Source organism: Colius striatus, chromosome 10, assembly GCF_028858725.1.
Source record: "Colius striatus isolate bColStr4 chromosome 10, bColStr4.1.hap1, whole genome shotgun sequence".
Taxonomy (NCBI): domain Eukaryota; kingdom Metazoa; phylum Chordata; class Aves; order Coliiformes; family Coliidae; genus Colius; species Colius striatus.
In genome coordinates, this window is record NC_084768.1 from 12,423,470 (window position 1) to 12,445,526 (window position 22,057).

General features: G+C 38.6%; 1 protein-coding gene across 2 annotated transcripts in view; it reads right to left on the reverse strand.

The window, feature by feature from the left end:
- Positions 1-4,091: 4,091 nt before the first annotated feature.
- NTNG1 (netrin G1) overlaps positions 4,092-22,057 on the reverse strand; it is a 147,072-nt gene continuing 129,106 nt past the window's right edge. For both annotated transcript variants that reach the window (XM_062004142.1, XM_062004143.1), the window contains one exon: positions 4,092-5,350. In XM_062004142.1, coding sequence (XP_061860126.1) covers positions 5,124-5,350 — 227 coding nt within the window. In that variant the 3' untranslated portion in view covers positions 4,092-5,123. The remainder of the gene's footprint in view (positions 5,351-22,057) is intronic.

Consider the following 22,057-nt stretch of genomic DNA (forward strand, 5'->3'; position numbering starts at 1 on the left):
CACTTGTATGTAGGACTTGTCAGTCCTTTCACTCCTATCAATGCCTTGAATATTTCTTCCTTTTGAAGAAGAGTACTGTGTCTTGAGCCTGTCTTGCAGACTTGAACTGTCAAGACTGCTGCTATATCAGATTGAACTGATGTCATTCTTGAGAGGTCTTGTTCACACATATAAATGTCAGAACTAACTTATTAGTAATTTGTTTCCTGAATGTCACAGAGACCAAATTGCACTACATGAGAACCACAAAATGCACATCCCAAACCACCCTAATTTTCTCAAAACAAACAAGCAATACCCCCAAACCCCTCTCCTGACCCTCTTTTCCTAGGATACATTATTACTTCCAACAATGGTTCATTTTTAGTACAAAAATTGTATTTCCAGTGGCACCAGTACACAGTACCCACAGCATGGTGCAAGTAACATGTGTCTTAGCAACTGTAACTAGAATGTGCACATCTGTGAATACATGCCCCAAAGTTTTGATGGGGAGTGATGCCTGGGTATGTCCCAGGGTGAGATGTCGTTGCCCCAGCTGACAGATGCAGGACTAATGCCGTCTCCTTGTGCTTTGCATAATGAGACTGTCACTTTGGTTCTACTAATTGCAGTGAAACTCTGACTCAGTGCTCTTCCATGACAGGATCTTCAGCCCTGTCCTCATCTGAAATGATTATTAGCTAGTAATGTATGCAGGGGCTCACTCTGAAGCCTTTACATTTGTTTAGGTCTACAAATCACATCACTTTCTTTGGGGCTGTGGTTTGGAGCAGTACTTCATCAGGTATAGGTTTGGGTCGGTATAGCTAATGATGGCTAGAAAAGCAATGAAGGGAAACATAGGCTTTGTACTGGAATTCTATCTATTGCAAAAATGATGTCTTGGTGAACATACTGTGCTGGTGGTGAACTTTCATTTCATTAAACAAAATGCACCATATGGTGCCAAATGCTGCTGTTCTGCTTGTTTTCCGTGCACTTCCTGCATCCTCTTCTTTCTGATGCTGAGAAAGGTATTAAATCGGTTAATATGAAGTTTCTGATTTATAAGGCCAGATCTGTGTTTTGGTGGATAAATGTGTGCATCCATAAATAATTAAACTTACAGTTTTCCTTAGGAAGGAATTGCTTGACTATGTGTTCATATTTACATCTGTAACTTTGCATTTGCAAGGACAAACATGAAGGCTGGGCTGGAGGTTGGCTGAAAATCTGGTCTTGCATATTCTATGAAAAATATTACTCAAATTTCTCACAGGTGAATAAACTGCATGCATGGATGAATCCAGTTAATTCAATGGTTTAATAAACCTAGAATCCCAATGAGGCTATAACAAATCCCCCCGGTGTCCTGGAGTGATGAGAAAGATGTATGAAATTATATGCAAGCAGAAAAGCTCTTTCTAAACCTGAGGAGCCTTTTGCACATTATTTTTTTGTTCTGTTTGCTACGTGAAATAACTTCTTATCTATGGCTCAGTCATGATAAATTATTAGCGCAATTATCATTTGAGGGCAATATTTGGGGTCAATTTGCATCTGACTACATTGTTTTTTCTGTTTGGATAGTTTGTTTTTGAAACAGTTACACAGCACTAAGATGCCTCTCCTGTAATATCCCTTTGAGAAAGATGGACTAGCCTGAAGTGGAAATCTCTGAAGCTTCCTTTCAGGGAGCGGCACCTTATCATAAGCTGCCCCATTTTCAGATGTTAAACACATGTTGTTCCTTGACCAGAACCAATTCCTTGTTTGGAAACACAGGAACTGCAAACAGACCAGGCCCGACTGATTCAGTAAAACAACTGGAATGAATATAACTGCATAAATTTAACTATGAATGCTAGGTTTAAGGTCATTGTACTCTCAACTGTCATCTGGACAACTAAGCAACGTGAAACCTGTTCAGGTCTTGGATTCCAGGGAAGAAATATCATACAGGATATAATAATACATCAGATCCTTTTGCTGTGGTTTGTCTAGAACCAAAATCCTAGATCGGGGTCACGTTGCTCTTGTTATTTTTCAGTATCACATATGCATTTGCTGTTCCATAGGCTTTGACAGGTCAGGACACCCACTCCAAGAAACTTAGATTGCATTGGAAAGGGGATATATCTTTCCAGGTGAAAAATAAAGCAGATACTGTGACTACATGTTGTCATGGAAAGATCCTGTCATGTCTCCAGGAAAAGGAACCTGTTCTTCACAGCCTCTGAAGTGGGGAACAGATTCTGCCTTCATTTTCCACTGAATTAAGTAAAAGCTGAAGCAATGCTGAATGATGTCAATCTCCTCTTCTCTCAAAGATGCACACCTGATTTCACAAATAGACATGGAATAGAGTAGCAGAAACTTATATTAAAAATTTGCAATTAGTGAAGTTCTTCAGAGTTCAGAGACAAAAATAATAAAGCTGAAGAAAAGGATGATTGCTAAGAAAAATTTCCACTGAATGTACTCCTATATAAAACTGTAACTTTATTAATAGGTGAGGGAGGATTAAATGCACAAAATGATAGCTAAATATGTGGAAAGCCATATACTCTGCCCTGGTTTAGAAGATCACAGATATATGAAATTGGAATGCAGCTGAATTGATTGCTATCTGATATTCATTATACTTCAGTGCTCCTGGCAGAATCCCTTCTAAACAAACGTGCATAACATGCTTTCTTAGCATTTTCACAAAGCCTTGAGTTTATAATGACAATTTAAGTACATCTTTTCCAATAATTACACAATCTGAATTTGGTCTGTGCTAATAAGCTTTAAGGAAACTTAAATCCCACATTTTAATATCAGAAATCCACTTAATTACAGGTAATCTCCATCTCTGCATGTCACCTGCATTAGCATTTATATTCCTCAGAGAATCTGCAGTATAATTTTCTGTTTATTGTTGTGAATATCCTTCTAATATCCACCTGCAATCTCATGTAGGCCGCAGCTGGCAACCAGCCAAGCTCTTCAATTCATCTTTGCCTTATTTAGCCCACCAAAAGAGAGCAGCAGTGTGAAGAGCAAATATTCTACACGAAGGGTTCAGGTGACAGCCTGAACAAGAACCAGCTTGTTGTCTTCATCATCATCTTGATTGGATTCTCTTAGAAATGAAGGTGTGATTTGCCTACCTGTTTCTGGAGACTGAGTAGTGGCCTGCAAAACTTGCTTCCTCAGCAGAAAGCTTATCCAAGAAGTCAGTGCCCTGAATTGTGCTCTGTTCTCCATTGGGAAGAAGCAGCAAATAGAATTTACTTTTCTCAAGAACTTTTCTGTTGCTGATTAATTTGTTTTCCATGCTAGACTATTACATTGGTAAAATATTTACAGCCATTATGATGAAAATTGCCAGGAAATTAATTCACACAGTCTTGCTACCTTTTCATTTTGGTTTTTTTTCTGCAGGACTTTGAAACACTGCTGTGGTTTTGGCTTGCCTCTCTATTCTTGCTATCCTTTTCTGTCACACTCAGTAATTGGCCTAATAAAAGGCAGAAACAAGAATTTATTACACCTTGGGCAATACTTGAAACAAACTTTATTTGCTGGAGCAGCACTTTTCATACACTCGCTGCTGTATATTTTGACATTCCTTCTAAATATTAAATTTGACTTTATTAAAAGTTAAATCTTGGGGTTTTTTTGGTGACTGCTGCTGTTTTTGCAGTTTCTTAAGCAGACTACTACATATAGAAACATATCATTTTAATGAAGCTTTTGGAGAAACAATATAAGCTGTGGCTATATCTACTTCATTACTGCCAGAATCCACAAAAATGGTATGAATTAAAGACTAGCTTCTTTAAGACCTTGTAAATGAGACTTGGAATATTTTCTGTGATGAATTGAGAGAGCAAATATGGTGACTATTCAACTTTTCCTACCTTTCCCAAGCTTGGGATTTGATGAAGTCTTTCTCAAATATATGAATCCCTTTACACTTAAAATAGCTTGCAAAACTAATGACACCAATAGATATAAAAGCAGGTTAGATAGTTATTATTTAACCACTGTTGAATCTGGTTTTCTTCCACATACTAGGTGGCAAAATCATAGTTTCTTTGTTTTCTAAGAAGGCCTTAAGAAATAGCAATAGTCATCCTGGAACTGTTTATGCAGGAATTTTTATTCTTTGAAATCTTTCAGTGTTAAAGCAACAAGAAAACATTTAGAATGTCCTTTGGTGGAATCTTATTACACTTGTTATATATGTAAACTGATATTCTTTGATGCCAGCACGTTGCCCATACAGAGAAATCTCTGCACAATTAAATGAAAGGAAAAAGAAAAGGACTAAATAAAAAGTAATATTTTTCTCTTACCTGATTAGATTAAATACATTAACAAATTGTCTGGTAACACAAATAGGCAATAATACAAAAAATCTACATTGTACAGTATTTCAAGAAAAATAACTTCATTTGAATACAAAAGGATAAATACACTTTTTGTCCTATAGCCACTCTTGTACAGTAGGTGAACACAGCATCTTACTGATGCAGTGCTGCTAAGGTATACAAGGATATGACTGGCTTGAGTTTTATTGAGGGGGGCTGTTACACATGTGCATCACTAACATCAGACAAAGAAATCTTTCAACCAACAAGGGTTACAGAGCAACGTTCACTAAAGCACAGGTTGGAAAGGATTCGGGGACTGAAGCAGGCCAATATGGCAGCTTTTACAGATTTCCTCATAGCCACAATGCACTGACAGCAAAGAATGCCTGTATTTGGTCGGTCCGCACTCCGGGCGCAGGTACAGCAGCACACCAGAGAGGAGAAGCAAATGTTCTTTCGATTCTCTTCCCATTCCAGGGGCTGTTGAGGCCGTTCCAGTCCTGCGGGAGCTTTGCAGCTAGCACTGATGTGACAGAACAGGCAGCTGCTGGCTTGGCTGGAGCCAGAGGTGACGGGTCTTGGCTGGCGGCCCTGCCCGGGACTGATTGATATGGCTTAGTTCAGTTAGGCCTTGTTGTTCCTGCGCCCTCTTTTTTTTCTTTTCCCTCTCGTTTTTCCACTTGAAATTTCAGTAGCAACCACTTGGGTTCAGTTTTGTTTCCATGTGGCATGTTCGTTTGAAGCGGTCTGAATGCAATGCCCTCGCCCATCTGGAGCCTAGCATATGCAGAGTCCTGTGGCTACTAGTAGTGCAGTCAGCGGCAAAAGAGGCTTCTGCCATGTTGTCTCCTGGCCGGAGTTTTGGCTGCAGCCTCCTGGATCCCTTTCGCACCTCAGCTTCTCGCACAAAATGCCAGTGTAAGCCGGAGGGCACTGGCATCGCACGTTGTTGATGCACGTTCCTCCGTTCTGGCAATGAAGTAGCTCATTGTCACATACATTTGCTGCAAGATAGCAGGGGAGGGAGGGAAAGAGAAGTAGAGTAAATATAAGTTCATTTTCAGGAGAAACTCTGTGCTAAAGCCAGAAGAAAACCACTCCCTCCCCCCTCTTGTTGAGACGTGGATGCAAAGGATGCACCTACGTGGTTTTATTTGATGTTTTCTCATCCCCTTTATTATGTTTTTTCTTAGTCTTGGAGAACCGTATTGTTCACTTCAGGCCCCCGACTGTGATAATATTAATGACTCAATATGAGCAATGATTAATAATGACATAATATGAATATTAATACCCGCCCCATGCCAGTGTCTGTATTTTTATAGTCACTACTGAAGGGAACCGTAGGTGAGTGTGGTGTTGTTTGGGGGGGGCAAAGTATCTAGAGCTTTTGGAAAGCACGGACAGTGGTTAAAAACGCAGAATGGCTTTGCTGAAGTGAAAAGATCTGCATGAGAAGGCAGGGTTTTTATAACCAAGAACTGCATGTATTAATGATCTGAGAAATCTACACAAAAAAGAAAATGCAAGCGCAGGCAGGAAATCCAGCGTGGTATTTATGGGGTTTGTATGGGGTGTACATATGGAAATAGAAGATAATGTTCTTGTTTCCATTACAGATCAAATATCTCTTTCTGATTATGTTTGGTACTTTGGTAAAAAGGAAAATGGCATCTTAAAAACTATCTTAGTTAGATATTGTAACCTGATACAATTTCAGAAGTTGGATTTGACAGAAGACCTAAGGGAAAATAATACAGGCAAAAGTTTTAGAGCTGTATAATACTATGATACTTGGAAAACTTTAATTTTTGTGTTATTCAATTTCAATTGAAATCTTTCACTGGGTAAATATGTTGAGATATCAAGAGCATAATATTTAAATGTGTTAATCTGTGCTTTATTCCAAATGATATCACTGGTAGAGTATGTGCTAGATGAGAGCTCTGTCTTCCATTGCAGAAGCAATTTTACTCAAGATCTTGTGCCTACTGTATGGGCAGAATGTAACAGGAAAAATTTCACTCAGACATTTAGGGAAAAGATTATTTGATTCAGAAGCAGACTCAATGTCATGTGCTGTTTATGCATACCTTAGCCAGGAAATACCCTAAGTAATTCAAAGTAAGGGAATTATTTTTAATTTTACTTTAAAAATGGCTATTTATTGTTACACAATTTAGTTTGACAAATGTTAATTTCCTTAGTTTCAAAAGCAACTCAAATATTATGAGAACTGAAACTGTCCCAAGGCTTAAGTGATGCAGTTCTACAACTTTCTATGATTTTGTGTACCAGCAGCCTTAGTGGTAATCTTATCTGTCCTGGCTTGCTTTCAGAAAAATCATTTTCTCACTCTAGAAATTTCTCAAACCTCTTTCTCATGTTCCGCACCCAAGTGGGCCAAGTAATAATGCAGCGTGTTAGAAACTCAGAGATGCAATTGAACCATAAATTACATATTCTTTTTTTCAGGGATTCCTTCAGCAATCAGAGGCTTTTATGAAGAGCTATGGATTTAATGTTTTTGTCCAGTTTTTGAATTTTAATGTCAAACTTTGGAAATTAAGGTACAACACACAACACAAAGTATTGCTGACAGCCATTTGTCTGTATCTTCGTGTTCTATATATATGTTACAAAAAATAGTGTTTATACTATGTGCAAGGAACAGCGAATCACTGCCAAATAAATGTCATGAGATTAATGACCCAGAAAAATGTAATGCTTAAAAGCTAATAAGAAAACCCATATTTTAAAAGTCAATATTTGAGTTACATCTTGGATCTTTAAAGCTGACTATTCATATTGTATATATTTAGTGGTATCGATATGCAAAATCCTAGTACTTGACCCGCTGGTACAGCTACCAAATCTGCTTGCTCTAGACTACTCATTGCTGAGCTGCTTCCTACAGTTCAGGCAATGAAAATGGTGAAACATCTGTCCCATCAATACTGACCATTGTTTGCTTTGAATAATTGAGGGGAATTCAATAGTTAGTTAATACAACTTAAACAGCAGATAAGATGTATCACATCATGTGTGGCCTGGAATACGTTATCCAAATTCTTCCAAGTTATTCAGTCACAAATTTCTTTTCCGATAGCTTTCCTATTTTTAAACTTATTTTGAGAGTTATAGCCTGTTCATTTATGAAGCTGTCAGCCCAGGTCTGACCTGTCATTAGAGGTGGCTGGAGATGGGTGGCTCAAATGGAGTTTTGCTACACACTGGCCATTCTGCCTGACATGCTGATGCAGGCTGCTAGCAAATGCCTCAAGTCATTGCTCTCTACAGAATTCTGGGTACAATGTTATAGGTGCTGATTTTAAAATCACCTTTTATTTCTCAACAGAAAGCTTTTAAAAGGTACGTGAAGAAGGGATGGATCAAAAGATTCTCTGTCATTATTCTTGTATGTTTTGAAAAGTTTGCCCACGGAAAAGCACTGAAGTAAAACCAGGTAGATTTTAATGTTCTCAGCAAACTACTGTGTAGCTAAAAATTATTGAAGTGTTAGTTTTGTATTCTCTTGTCTTTCTTTTAATAAACTCACAGCATCTTTAGTTTGGAAAAGGCCACTGAGAGTCCAGCAAACCCCTCTTCTCCCTCCAAGCCACCAAATTCCTGCAATTAGTAAGAGATACTACTACTTTTTAATTAAACTGTAAACATATCTTTTAAGCTAATCATTAATATTGAACTATCTTTTTAAGGATAAGTCCTCTATCAATGATGACGTAAGATGCCTCCTCACATGTCACAAAATAGTCTAGATTTTACTACATTTGGAAATGGAATGCAAAAGGAAAGCAAGGAGAAAATAGGCACTCTTTCAACCAGTTCAAGCAGTTCAAGGGGTAAGTGATGTGTTAGTGCTTTATAGCATTTATAGTGGGTCTTTAATGAAGTGTATCGAGAGTAGCATAATGACTTGACATATGCCTGCTTTCCTCTTAAACATTCAAATTGAAATAAGACATCAGAATTTCTGAGTCTGTCTGAACCACACTTGAATACCTTTGCAACTTCTTGAAAGAGAAGAGATAGACAACTGTCTGATTTTAGTTCTGAAGCAGCAATGTAGACACAGTAACACAAATGCACATCTTGTTCTCTTTGATCTGGAGGCCCACCTCGGGCACAACATTGTGCTGTTGGCTGATGTTCTTTCTGGTTATTGTATCTGGACAGCTTCCGAGCAATGTACAGGGCTTTTGGTCTGCCTACCGCTCAGACAGAAAAGCAGTACACCATTGGACTCAAACACAGTTTCTTTTATCCTTCTGTCTTTCCCAAAGGCCATCCAAGAGGGGAGAAAATAAGTTCTGTACCTTTTTTTGTGAAACCTTAATTTCTGTACAGCTTGCTTACAGCAGCATCTTAGGTGGGTTAGCCACATGAATATGAGAAAGGACAGGCTATCAAAAGTAATGAACATATTCATAAAGACACCTTCTTCTGGGATAAGTGATGTTCACTTTTTGCATCAAAATCTGGATCTGTTACAGAACTTTCACTGATTGGGGAAACAGCAGAAAGACTACTAATGATGAAATCACAGAAAGAAAACACTTTATTAGAAGTCTTTTTTGCCTTTCTTGAATTCTGAAGACTTGTGTTTCAAGCAATGTTTTGTATCATCTTTCCCACCACTATTTTCCTTCAGTGTGCTCTTTGTGTGGAATCATTTGTTACAGCCTTCTCTCTCCTTCTCTTTTCACTTTTCTCCTTTTTATCTCCCTGATCTTGGGTGTTATAGTCCCTGGAAAGGTTGGTGGCTTGACAGCTCTGAATACATTATGCTACATTTTGGTTTGCTTTAAAGCACTGATGCAAGTTTTGACCCTACTTGTGCTGCAGTGATTTTTTGGCACTGGATTGTGAATGGCACTGTTGAAATCATAAGAATGTTCCGACCTTGGATTCCACCCATTGTTCATAATTTGGAAAACACGCATTCTGGGCTTTTTCTTTTTTCCCTGTAATGCATCTGTTTCTTCAGTACTTATCTAGTGAAGAATGTTACCTGAATTCATGTGTGAAGAAGTTTTCAGCACACACGTAACAGAATATTCTGTCTTGGCATAAACAGTAAGTGAAAAAAGCCCAAGCATAGTTAAACCACGTTTTCAGTAATGACACTCATAGGTGGCTTCAATGTATGCAGTGGTCGTCTCCACAGAGAGAGCTGTGAACAGGATGTGGAAATGCGGTGAAAAAATTAGGAGGTTTCATCTCACTACACTAATAAGTTCAGTAAATTGAGGCCAAGCACAAGCAGTTTCTTGTAAAATGCAGAATTAGTTCCTATGACTACTATAAAGATTCTGTAACTAACATCCATTGTTCTCTAAACATGTGATCATTTAATCGATACATGGTAAAAGCAATTACAGAATGTAAAAGAAATTGCAGCAAATGAGGAAGCTTGTGTGTATGTCCAATTAGAACATGGACACCTACACACATAGATAGCCAACAGGCACAAGAAAACCTCTGCACTCATGCAGATGTTAGTAAGACTTTTCCCATGATTTGTTGAACAGACATTAATGGAATTGGGGAATGTAAACATTTTGTCTTATTGGAATGCAAAGGTTGGAAACTGTTTCCAGTTGTATCAGAACATAAGTGACCACAATCAAAATATTTTAAGATTGCCAGAGTTAACAATAACAAATCAGTTCCATTATTTGGAAACAACTCTAAAAATACAATATATACTGGAGTTAAAGATCTCTCTGTGAAGCTCCACTGACTCAGGAGATTTCACCCACAGAATGTAAATGTTGGGAATGAGGATATAAGGGCATGGGGAAAACGTGTGTAGTCAGGCTTCTTCTGAAAGGTTGCAACTACAGCTGTTACAATTAATATTGCACAGCACATGACAAATCCTCACATTTTAGGAACTTAAGCATCTTATTTGTTTGAATATCCAGCAGTTAATAACTGACTTGGAGGTTCTCTCACTTATATTTCCTCCCCACCTGTCTTCCAAAGAGATCTACTGTTACATTATTATTACATTTATTGTTCCCAGTTACAGTTACTGCCAAATGGACTTGAAACTTTTTGCTACTAAAAACAGATGCATCAGGGTTGATCAAGCTCTTCAGAGGTTTTAAACCACAGAGATAACTGATGTGAAAACCTGCTACTGCTCTTTTAAACAAGATACTTGTAATGATTTGGGGTTTTTTGAAGTGACACTAATTTAACATTTGCTGTAGTGGAATCACTAAAACTATCTTAGGATACTGTCAAATCAAGACAAGGTAGATGCTTTGATAGCATGCAAAGAAATCTGGTCTGTGCTTAACTACCAGGACATTCTGAAGTTAAGACAAATCAGTGTAGACAAGTACAAGTCTAAAGTATATCTTGCTGTGTCAAAATTACAGTAATGAAAAGACAAACATTAATACAGAGAGCTCCAGTGCAAATTTGGAACAATGCTGTGATTAATTATATTGACAACAACGCAAAGAAATAAGCATTGACCAAGTGAGAGTAGTTTCTGAAGGGAGACATCTCCACCTTGTCTTAGAAATTACTATAAGAGGCAATATTGAAACCAGTTTTATTAAGTTATCAGAGAGTAAATGACTAGGTGGGGAATGAAGGTACTGTGTTCACTGAAAATTTCTGGTAGAACTTTCAGGTTGTTTGCCTATGTGTAGTTACTGTTCTTGCTGCACAATTCTCACTTCAAAGCTAAGACAGTTCTAATGAAATTGCAGGAAAGTTCTTCAGCATTTCTAAAAGAAGATTCAACTACTTCTCTAGACTTGTCCCCAGAGCGGAGCCCCAGAATTGATGGTGATACCTCTCTCCTGTAAATAGGCACCAATTTATCCTAGCATCCCCAGGGCTAAGCTTAGTTGACTATGTTTCACTACTGAAAGCTCAAAATCCTCCACAGAACAGATTTTAACTATGGTGTAAGGATAGCAAAGATAGAAACTTAACTCTATTTCACAGGTTGTACCTGCACTTTCTTAGTTTCAGTCTCCATTCTTATCTAAAATCCTCTGATTTAATTAGTAAAAGATAATGAGAAGTAGTACATCAAATTTGTCCAAAGGACAAGGGGAAGAATTGAATTTTGAACCCAATATTCTTCCATGATAGAGAAGCCATAGGAGCTTTGGCAGGAACAACACAAGATTGCTTGTTAAAATGGCTGAAACAAATCTAGATTTAGTTATCTAAGAATTATGGTTGATATGATACCTTCCAATCTTCCCTGGCTTCAGGAAATGATTGATTTAACCTTTCAGTTTTCTGATTTTCGCAATTCCAATGTTATCTATCTCCAAAAGAGGATGATTCCTGAAGTGGGGGGAAAAGAACATCCCCATTCTTTCTATTGCTTTGCATATGGAGGAGCACCACTGAATGGCTATGACCTTTATCATATTTTAGGATAAGCTCAGGAGAGCAATAAGCTACATCATAGCCTTAGTTGCTCAAAAGGGACTATGTACCCCTATCATTCATATTCCACTTACAAGGCTGTAAGATGCAGTGCTGTTATTTCTATCTTCCTGGAGATAAATGAAGATTCTTCCATCATCTGTCTTCTCTTTCCTTAACTAGGAAGAGAAGCAATTGAAACCACAGTGGGGTTTTTTTTTTGTGTCTAGTGCCAGCAGCAAGGTCAGGGTTTGGATGTAACCACTATCAATAAAACCTGGCTAAACACAAAACCCTCTCAGACACAGAAGATGAAGTGGTTATCAGAAGACCCTGTGAACAGATGGAGGGTAGGGTTTGATTTCCTAAATACAAGCAGCTACTGCCATTAGAGGGGTAGAGGGCATTCCAGACATTTACACCAGACTGGCACGCAGGTCGTAAGACCTAGATGAGATTCAGGCTTGTGGGAGGCTACCTGTCTGTCTAGGCAGCTATTGTGGCTCTGGATGTGCTGGTAGGCTCTGGGTGCCTCCGCCCTCCTGCCCATGGGCTCTCTGCCCTTGCACAGCTTTGCTGCCTGTGCTCCATGGCTGCTCTGATCCAGGGCAGCTGTGCCGCACTGGATGCAGCTCTTGTGCAAACCCCAAAGTTGTGAGCAAGAGCTGCAAAGAGCCTCCTGTGAGGTCTCCACTTGAGCACCCTCTGCCCACCAGCCTGGCAGCACCCATGCCTTGTTCTGTGCCCGAGTGACTTGGTGGACTTGGCCCATTCTGACCTGGCACGGTTGGCCCTGCCGCTGGTGGCCCCACTTCCACCAGTGCTCCCCTCCTGCCCCGGCCAACCTGCTTCCTTGTGGAATCACCAACTGCTCTTGCTTCTTAGCAGTGGCACCACACACCTACAGTTCAGTCCTGCCCAAAAAGCTAGAAGGAGAGTTTTGCCTGAATGGCAGATTTTTAAGCTCCAGACACGGCAATGGTGGGTTTTTTTAAGTTCCCAAGAGCTATAAAACAGACCTGTAACCAGTATTTCTCAGAGCACAGAAAGGCAGAAGGCCTGGAGAGCGAAGCAGGGGCATGCAAAGGTGAGCAACCCAAATACACCAGTGTTCCTGTATTAGCTACCAGAGTGTTTGACTTGCAATAATGTTTCAGACATGAGAGAAGGCAAATAATTTATCCTGGTTCACAAAGACAAAAGCTTCTCTTCCTGCCATTCTTCCCAATGAATACTGCATTGAAGCCTTTGAAAGCACATCACATAGTCCCCCACACTTACTACTTATTGCAGTAAAAGCCAAGAATATAATCACAACTGAAAAGATCTCCTATTAGTTCAGAGGATTAGAAATATTTTGATAAGTTATTTTCCTAAATTTTTTTTAGGGGAAGGAGAGTGTTGGTGGCTTCCATTAATAATGACAACAACTTCACAATTGTACTTCTCAGAGGACAAATATTGGATGTGCTGGTATTCCTCAAAATATCTGCTTAGCCCTGCAGCTCTTCACAGACAAAATGGAAAACAATTTCAGAATGCTGCTGCGTACTTTAAATTGTATTAGGTTATTTAATGACAGTATTTTAAAAGATGTATTCTCTCCTAACTTTCTGCTCCCAAAATCTGTGATACACCTGTGCATGTGTGTGTACTCTCTGGCAGCTTGAGCCTAAGTGTTCATGAGGTGTTTGATAAAGAGGAGACTAATGACTTTTTAAAGTTTGTATTGCCCAAAGCAGCACAGTGTTTATGCCTTAATAAATATGATGTGTTTTGGGGTTTAATAAAGAAGTAAGTTTTGAATAATCAGTCTCTTATTCCACCTGAGGGACAGTATTGGTTCTGCAAACTTTGTTTTACAACACTTGCTGTGTAGAGCAAATGTGTAGAAAAATTCCTTGCGTACAAAGTAATCATGTTGCATTGTAGTGGCTGTTTTCAAAAGCAGACCTACTTTGTTTTTTTACACAGAAGATGTTGGGTTGCTCTCAGGCTACATTCTCAACACTCTTCAAGTTATTTATGATCTAAAATAATTTGAATGTTGCAATCTTTCTTCTCACTACTTTGGCTAAGGCCAGTTGCATGGGGCATTTAGGAAAAATTCCTAACAATCTACTGGAAATATGTCATGATCAACTTCTAAATGACACAGAATAGCATTTGTAATGGAAACATCATCAATCTTTAGGTACAGTCAAAGACAGTGAAATGGAATAAGTCATTACAGCGACCACAAGTAAACGTAAAGCCAAGTTTATATTTCTATGTCTTTACATACTCCTCTGGTGTGCATTTTTCAGGGAAGCTGAGGATATCAGGATAAATCCTCTACTATAGGAGACCAAAACACCACTGTGCAAAGTAAATGGTGCAGAATCTCTGAGAAGATGAGCACTGCAGTTTATGTGCACGTACTGTGCAAAGACAAAGGTAAAACACATAGTTCCTACAAAACATATGGAATGTGAGGGAGGTTTTTTTAGTTAAAGTAATAACGCTGGAAGTCAGGAGATCTTTCTGCATCTAAGTCGATTTATTGTTTTGAATGTAGATGAAATGGTTCAAAGTGCTTTTGTTGAGCTAGCTCTAGAATGGGAACACGAACACTGCCCTGTAGGTCTCAGAGCTCTTCAGTTGTTATTGTCAGTGAACAATGGAGAAGTTGATGGCAAGGTAGGTCAAATGATTTGCTCTTGCTAACAAAAAAAGGGAATGAATGCAGGTCCTATGAATTCCATTTCTCTTTACTAGATTGCCCTGTTTATTAGATTAATGCAACAGAAGAGTTGATTACTCTTTTCCAAGAGAGTTTGGAGACTCTCTTTTACAAAAAGGTTTATAAACTATGAAGTTCAGATAAGGTATATCCAGTCTGGTCCACTGAAGTGTCATATGCAACTGCAAAAGATGTTTAAATATTCTGACAAAGAGAAATGCTGATGTCATGTATGCACCTCCTTCTAATCCCACTAGTTGAAACTTTAGTTGCTTCATATTCATATATCAGGAGCATGGTAAGGATTTGCAAATGTTTTTTATGTTCTCTGATTTATCTTGGCCTTAAAAAGTATCATCACTTGTTGCCTGCTTTTGATTATTACCGTAACATTTTTAAATGACATTCAACAGACAGATTCTTTTAATCCTTTCTGATGTATACTAGATGATAATATCTAAGTGGGCTTTTAATTTGTGTAATGATTTACTTTCCTATTCTTTTCATCAGAATATCAATAAGATGAGTCAAACAAGCTGGAATGTAGCACTCAGCAAAAATGAGAACTAATAAATTAATGTATCAAAAAAATTAGGCTATTAGCTGTTTCATGATAGTTTTCATCAACAATATTTATTGCTGTATGCAGACTTACTTTAGGTATCATTGTGTGTTATTCTTCATGACAGAGTAGCTATTAGGTGGGAAAACACAGATAATAGATGCTCACACTGGCTTTTCTGTAATGTGCTCTGCTATTGCAGCTGATGTGATGAGAATTATCCAGTGTTTTAACTGAAAACACTTTTTCAGCTGACTTACAATATCCCATTGTTCAGCAAATATGTTCAAAAGATGATCACTCTCACTGAGAGACAGAAGAACTGTCTTTGATTATCTACTTATGTTGCCCCTTAACAAAATGTCAAAGGCTCTGATTATTTACTTGTATTTTCAAATGGAACAATTATGCAATTAGAATTCATAATTCATTATTGCACATTGACCAATACAGATGAAGAATGCATACAGGCCACCTATGTATTTTTTACAATATCACTATGCAGGCTACTACTACTAAGTTACTGCAATAGTCACAGGATTGCACTAATCTCATTTAATCAGCCCTACAGTCTTGTGACAATGTAGACAACATCTGAATAACCACAGATCTGGCTTAGATTTAGAAAGAGAGGAATCGACATGTTTTTGTTTGGGTTGGTCTCTGAAAGGTTCTTCCTATATGCAAATGAACTAAAGATAATGCCTCTAAACATGCATGTTGATATTGCCTACTATGAGAAAATGTTAAGATAATTCAGGATATTAAAAAGTCCAGAGTTAAAAGCCTCTCTTGAGTAAGAACTGTTTCCCTCTGTGCTTCATACGGTTACTGCATTAGTTTTGACATGCTGATTAACAGACTTGTATTTCTGCTTATCAATCCTGATGCACAAAGGTGTTAAAATGTAATTATTAGTGAAGACTGAAATAACCTGAGATCCTTAAGGAATAGATAACTGCGAAATATGATTTCACTTCAAAGTACTTGCTGTATTTAATATTATTTTCTCCAACGCTCAGACTGTCAAGTCAGGCCAGAGCTGAAAAACAGCAGGGATCTCAGTTAATTTACACAAAATAAATTACTCTCTAATCACTGTGTTATGTATTCCTAAAGATATATTGTATCAATACTCTTAAACTTCATGATGCAAAGAAATAATTGTGTTACTAAAAGTCTTCCACTCACATTTGTAACTGAAAATCCAAACCTTGGTCATTTTCTCATCCTCCTGAGGAGCTGTGCACACAATGTTACAAACTCATGTATTCACTTTTGCTTTAGAGAAGGAAAGGTCACAAGACACGTTCAATTTTTACGAAAATGTACTTCTAGAATGTTGTGTATTCTTCTAAAACACAATGTCTGAGTGTCTTTTAAAGCATAATGTCTACTTCTTCATAGAACTCTTGGAGAAAATGGAAACACATTTCTGCTAAATAGAATTTTGATGATGAAGCTCTATTTCCTGACAAGTTTGCCTCTTTGAGACCAGTTCTATCCTCTGTCCATCCTCCTTTGCATATTCCTACCTTACATAACCTGAACCCCTCCAACTTCTATCACATGCTTGTTCTTCCCTTTCAGCACCCTTGCTCCATGAAGCCCCATGGCAAGCATGACCAGCCTGCACCTTAATGCCAGCGTGGTTCTCACTCAGGTTTGAGAACCAGTGAAGTAACATCATGACAGGAGTGTGAAATGCAAAGGTTTGATACTGTCTGTGTGAGACAGTATTTCTTAAGTGGTAACATGGCGGATCTGAGTGGGATGATGGTTTTCTGAAGACTGCAAGAAAGCTACAGAATGAGTAGTTGTTAAGCTAAAAGAGAAAGATGAGTGCTATAGGGAAGTGGTTGGAACTGGAACAGAGGGATTTGGGCCAAAGCCAGGATGGGTAGGAGGAGGTGAGGGAGGTGCCCAACGCATCTTAGCTGGCTGAATGTTTTGTATTTGCAAAACAGTCAGGGTCTTCTAATGGTGCAGAGCAGCGTGGGCTGCAGCATCATCGCTAAGTTGTCATGTTGCCACTAAATACAAGAGAAGATATAACTGCAGTACACTTCTCTAAGCATCTTTTCAGTTATGTTTTAAATAGATAATGGTTTTGCATGAACCAGCAAAGCTCTGGGGTCATTGCAGAAAAATTATAGCAATATATGGCTTTATTTTCATAGGTGGTGTAAATCTTGACCAAGATTTGCATAAGTTCAGCTGTCTACATGCAGCCTTTCATGTTTCTCCCTGCTTGTGTATCAAATGGCATATGTGCATATATAATTCAAGGCATTTCAAAACACCTGGCTCAATTTTTGAGGCATTTGTGTCGCAATAGGCTATTGTAATCTATCTGCAAAAATGTGTTATAGGATGCTGCTTCTGAGAACTGAAGCCTCCTTGCAGAGAGCTGCACTTTGCTGTAGAATGTCAACATAATGGGGCTGATTTAAGGATGCTGTATTTGCCCTGAATATGAATTTCCTTGCACTAATGGCCCCAGTTTAAATCTCATTGTGGGATTCTCCTGTTGTTGAAATCAGTAGGAAGGAAGCCAGGTTTTTGAACCCTGTGAGAGTAACTGGTTCTCCTTGGACACTAGTCAGCGCTTATTGCCTCACTATCAAAATGCAGCTTCAGCTCTTTAGAAAAAAAAGAGCTACATGTGGTGAAACTCTTTCTACTCTCCCTGGAAATGAGATTCTGAACTCTTCAAAGTAAGAGTCTGATTTTGAGGATTTTTCTGGCTTAAAAGGGAAGTTCATTGTAACATTCAGAGCTCAGTGATGCAGCATCTCATTAGCAGAACACCCTGCTGAACAGTCTCCCATGGACAGCTATTTCTACACTGAGGATACGGGAGGTGTTTGTTCTTCCTGCACCTCTTGGTGTATATGAGGCCTGGGTAGTGTATATGGGTAACACAGCTGGCAGCAATTTTGATTGTAGCCTTTGTGTATCCCCAATCCATAGTCACTTGGTGCTATTTCTTAAGGCTAACCTAAACAACAATTCAAGTAAAGAAATACATTTACAAACCAGAGAGAAAAAAGTTGAAATTATGATAAAATGAAGGCAAAAGGAAGAGTACAGACCCTCAGAACTTAGCTGTAAGAACATGCTAAAGTACCAAGGAGAGCTAGAAATGACTGAAATGATTGAGCTAGAAATGATTGAGCCATGTACTAATGTAATAAAAATTAGTAATTTATTTTCTATACACATCAGAAGCAGAAACTTTCTAGGAAGTCTCAAGGGCAAACAAATGGTGTGTAGGGTTAGGGAAAGGAAAAATCAACAAATTATTAACTTAAGTTAGGAGGCTTTAGGAGGTTTCCAGGCTACTGCCTATGCTGATGGGGGCATGCTCTGTAGGTGGGACTCACAGTTTAGACAAACCATTCTGAAAAAATGGATGACAGTTTATTGCATCACATCACCAGAAGCAAATAATACTCATCCAAGGCTTTGAAGAACTGCAGAAAAATAATTGTTACCTCTGCTTTTACAATTTAATTGCCTAGATGAGCTTGATTAACCGTCAGAAGGATGTACGACAGATGTGATATTTTTACACAGTCCCAAGGAGACGGAGAGGAACTGAAGACTAGCAAGTAAAGTTGAAGTTCTGAAGCAAGCAAGTTGATGGAAATGGTACTGAAGAATAGAATTAGCAGATAGATGAATGAGCACGATCATCACAGAAGAGTGAACTTTTTGTAGAGGAAAATAACTGTATAAACCTAGGAGATGACTTTTAAAAGGAATCAGATAGGATATGGGCACAAATGTTCTAGAGAACAAGTATGTGAAACTCCAACGAAGTACTTCACAAAGACCCCTCAGCAGTATTTTTCAAAGAAACCAATAGGAGAGAGGGCTTTGTTTTGGTTTGCTTTCCAAGAAATAATCATGGATTGAAGAATAGGAAACAAGAATAAATGTCATATAATTAATAGATTAATAAATGGCAGAGACATCTCAGTCCTCTTAGAACTGTGTCAGGACTTAAACATGCAGAATTGTGCTGCAAAAGTGAGTAATATAAAAAAATCTCCTCATCTTACAAAATTGTGGCTGTAAAGACCTTCAGAAGAATCTCTAAGGTGATGGAATTCAGTGTGAAGGGTAATGCACTCCTACATTTACCATTTATAAAAGTGTTCGCAATGATGGCAATACGAAAAAGTAAGTTTAGTTCAGAAGGAGTTGGTATGTTTTAACTTGAGGGGTTTGCTGCCTCCTCTAACAGAGGCTAAACTCCTTCAGTGTTATTAAAAGTTTAGAAATGCCTTTTAAAGTTACGTGTTAATAAATAGATGGGGTGGGAGTAGGTATACCAACCTGTAGTCTATCTATGAATCTACATCTTTAAAAAGTAGCTTCCACCTTTAACAGATTTCAGTTATTCCAGACACAGGGGCACACCTGATGTTAAGGTGAGCTTCTGTCTTGAATTTGAATGTCTTGAAAGGACATAATCCTAAAGTAATCAACATATCTAACTTCAGGTTTGTATTTCTACAGAAGGTTCTCTTGGAAAGGTTGTGTCTGCACATGTGTAAACGAGGTTAAAACAAGAACTACTCAAGTCTTAATCATCAGCATGTGTTGCTGTCAGCAGTGCCATCAGTTGGATGACTGTCAAGATAGGAAGCACTATCTTTAACTGCCTCAGGTCAGTAGTTTTATCTGCAGTTAAGCAGGCTGGAGATAACTAATTTTACTCCTAAATGACCCTTTAAGGCCCCTTTATAAATACATCCCATCTAAGTGTGTCTATGGTGCTATTGATCTCTTTATTTCTGCCCTCAAAGGCAGAGAGCAGGCAGTTCTGGCCACTGAGCAGCCTCATAAGGAAAGCCTGACATTCTTCTGAGGAAAAGCTGTCCTGCTCATCATCCTTCAAATGAACATTTAATAATTCATAACAACTGAGTTATAAGTTTCCCCTTCAATATGTTTCCAAATGTGAATAGATTAAATGGTAATTGCTATCAAGCTTTATGTTCTGTTTCATGTACCTAATAAAAGTTTATCTAGTGAAGCTTATTTTGTATCCTTTGATCTATTCGTAACTGACTGCAATATACTATATTAAAATATTTATCACTGTGCTATCAAATATTAACCATTTTAAAGTCATCTAAAGAAAACAAATAATGTTAGTGAACTTTTCATGAATTTCCTAATATTTAGTTGTTCAAAACTCTCCCACGATACAGCACCAAAGACCTTAGAAACTGTATTCACTCCTTTTAAATTGGGCTCTTTTGAAGTGTACTCTGCACCTGTCCATCACCACTGCTCATCTGGGCTATGCCAGCAGAATCCTGCTTTTGCTCTCTGTAAAAACTTAGATTCTGCTTCAGTACATGAGACCCTTAGAGTGTTGTTTGTGTTTCTGTAGGTTACTGCTTCTGAAAGTATTTTTTGGGAGAGTATTTTTAAGGGGGAAAAAAAAAAGCAGAAAGTTTCCCTGTCTATCTGGAATGATGTAGCTTTGCCTGGTAAAAACACCAGCAACTTAGTGGACAATAACGTGAATGATGCAGTGACATATGGAGAATAGTGATCCTGCAGCTGTGCTGCAGTTACGTGGCAGCCTGGCTTTCAGCTATCCCCAGCTGAGTGGGTTATGCTTTCCCAGGTCCTCCTGCTTGCTCAACCACTTGCTGATTCATATCACAGAACTAACATAGCAGAAAGCTATTCTTTTCTGGTTAGTGTCCTGCTGAGTTAGATCTGAAATGGTTCAATGAAAGGTCAAAAAAAAAGTGCCTGAGAGATTGCTAGGGGTATGGGACTAAATAGCTGGGAATTGGGAGAAGAGGGATTGCAGCACTGGCAATTAGAGCAGTTTAGACAGCCATGGAATAGCAGCTTTGAAGCTGACACCTTGGCAGATCAAGAGGAGAACAACCTCTTTGCTCCAGTCCAATTCTTCACCTTGCTGGGAAAAAATTGTTCTATTAAAGGTCGGGTGTATAAATGTTGCTACTAAACCATTTCTTTTCCCGCTGGAGAAAGCAAGTCTGCTCACTAGGTTATCAGAGTAAATTTCCTGAAGAACTGCAGTCTGTTAGGAGCCTGGTGCCTCTTAATAAGATGTTAACTATCCTAACTAGCTTCACTTTTCTCCACCCCACTCTCTGCTTGATTTATGACTTGTTATTTCCTTGGGCTTACCCACACTCAGCTGTTACCCAGTTCCCAATCCTCATCCTGTTCACAGAAGGCTTTCATCCAGCACAGAGCTGCTGAGATAACGTCCTTGAGCCCTCAACAATGCTCCTCTAGTCTACTCCTTCTGCAGGCTCCTCTGTTTCCATAATATTCCACGCACTCTGTAGGCAGCAGTAAAAGCAGCTTGAGACTTGATCCCCAGCCTAGGCATGCTAGAACAACTATCGAGAGCCGTATGATAACTGTAGAGAGAAAGCATCCTATCTCAAGGGTTGGAATAATATTTCTTTTTAAATACAGTGTTTGTGCTCTGACATGTTTATTCTGACTAAAATACCCTCTTCCCAGATGGTGACCTTCAGTAGTTCCTTCAAATCATTCATTAACAAATAATGCCATTCCATGATACTCATACTTTGGTGGGAATTTTCTATGTATCCCTGTATCAGTGTGGTTATTCTGTGGGTCATGTATTCTGTGTTAATACACACATTCATGTTGTCTTTTCTCAGGTCTAAAAGACCCAGGATATCAGTATGGCATTCAATGTAGAAAGCAGGATGCTTCCCCCGAGGTGAGTGGAATCAGTGCTTTGTGTCATCTGAGAATCGGGCCTGATGACACTGTGGTTTTGTTTCTAACCTTGCCTTGCTTCTCTTAAACTTCTAAACACTTTGCCTTGAGTTGCAGCAGTGGGACTCTGAATTGATTTGAGGAGAATTATTCTGGTTTTGAACTTGGAGCCATTTGAAGAAGAGTCTGTTCCTCTTACATCCAAACCCCTACACACACAACAGGTTATTTAGTCTGCGTAAC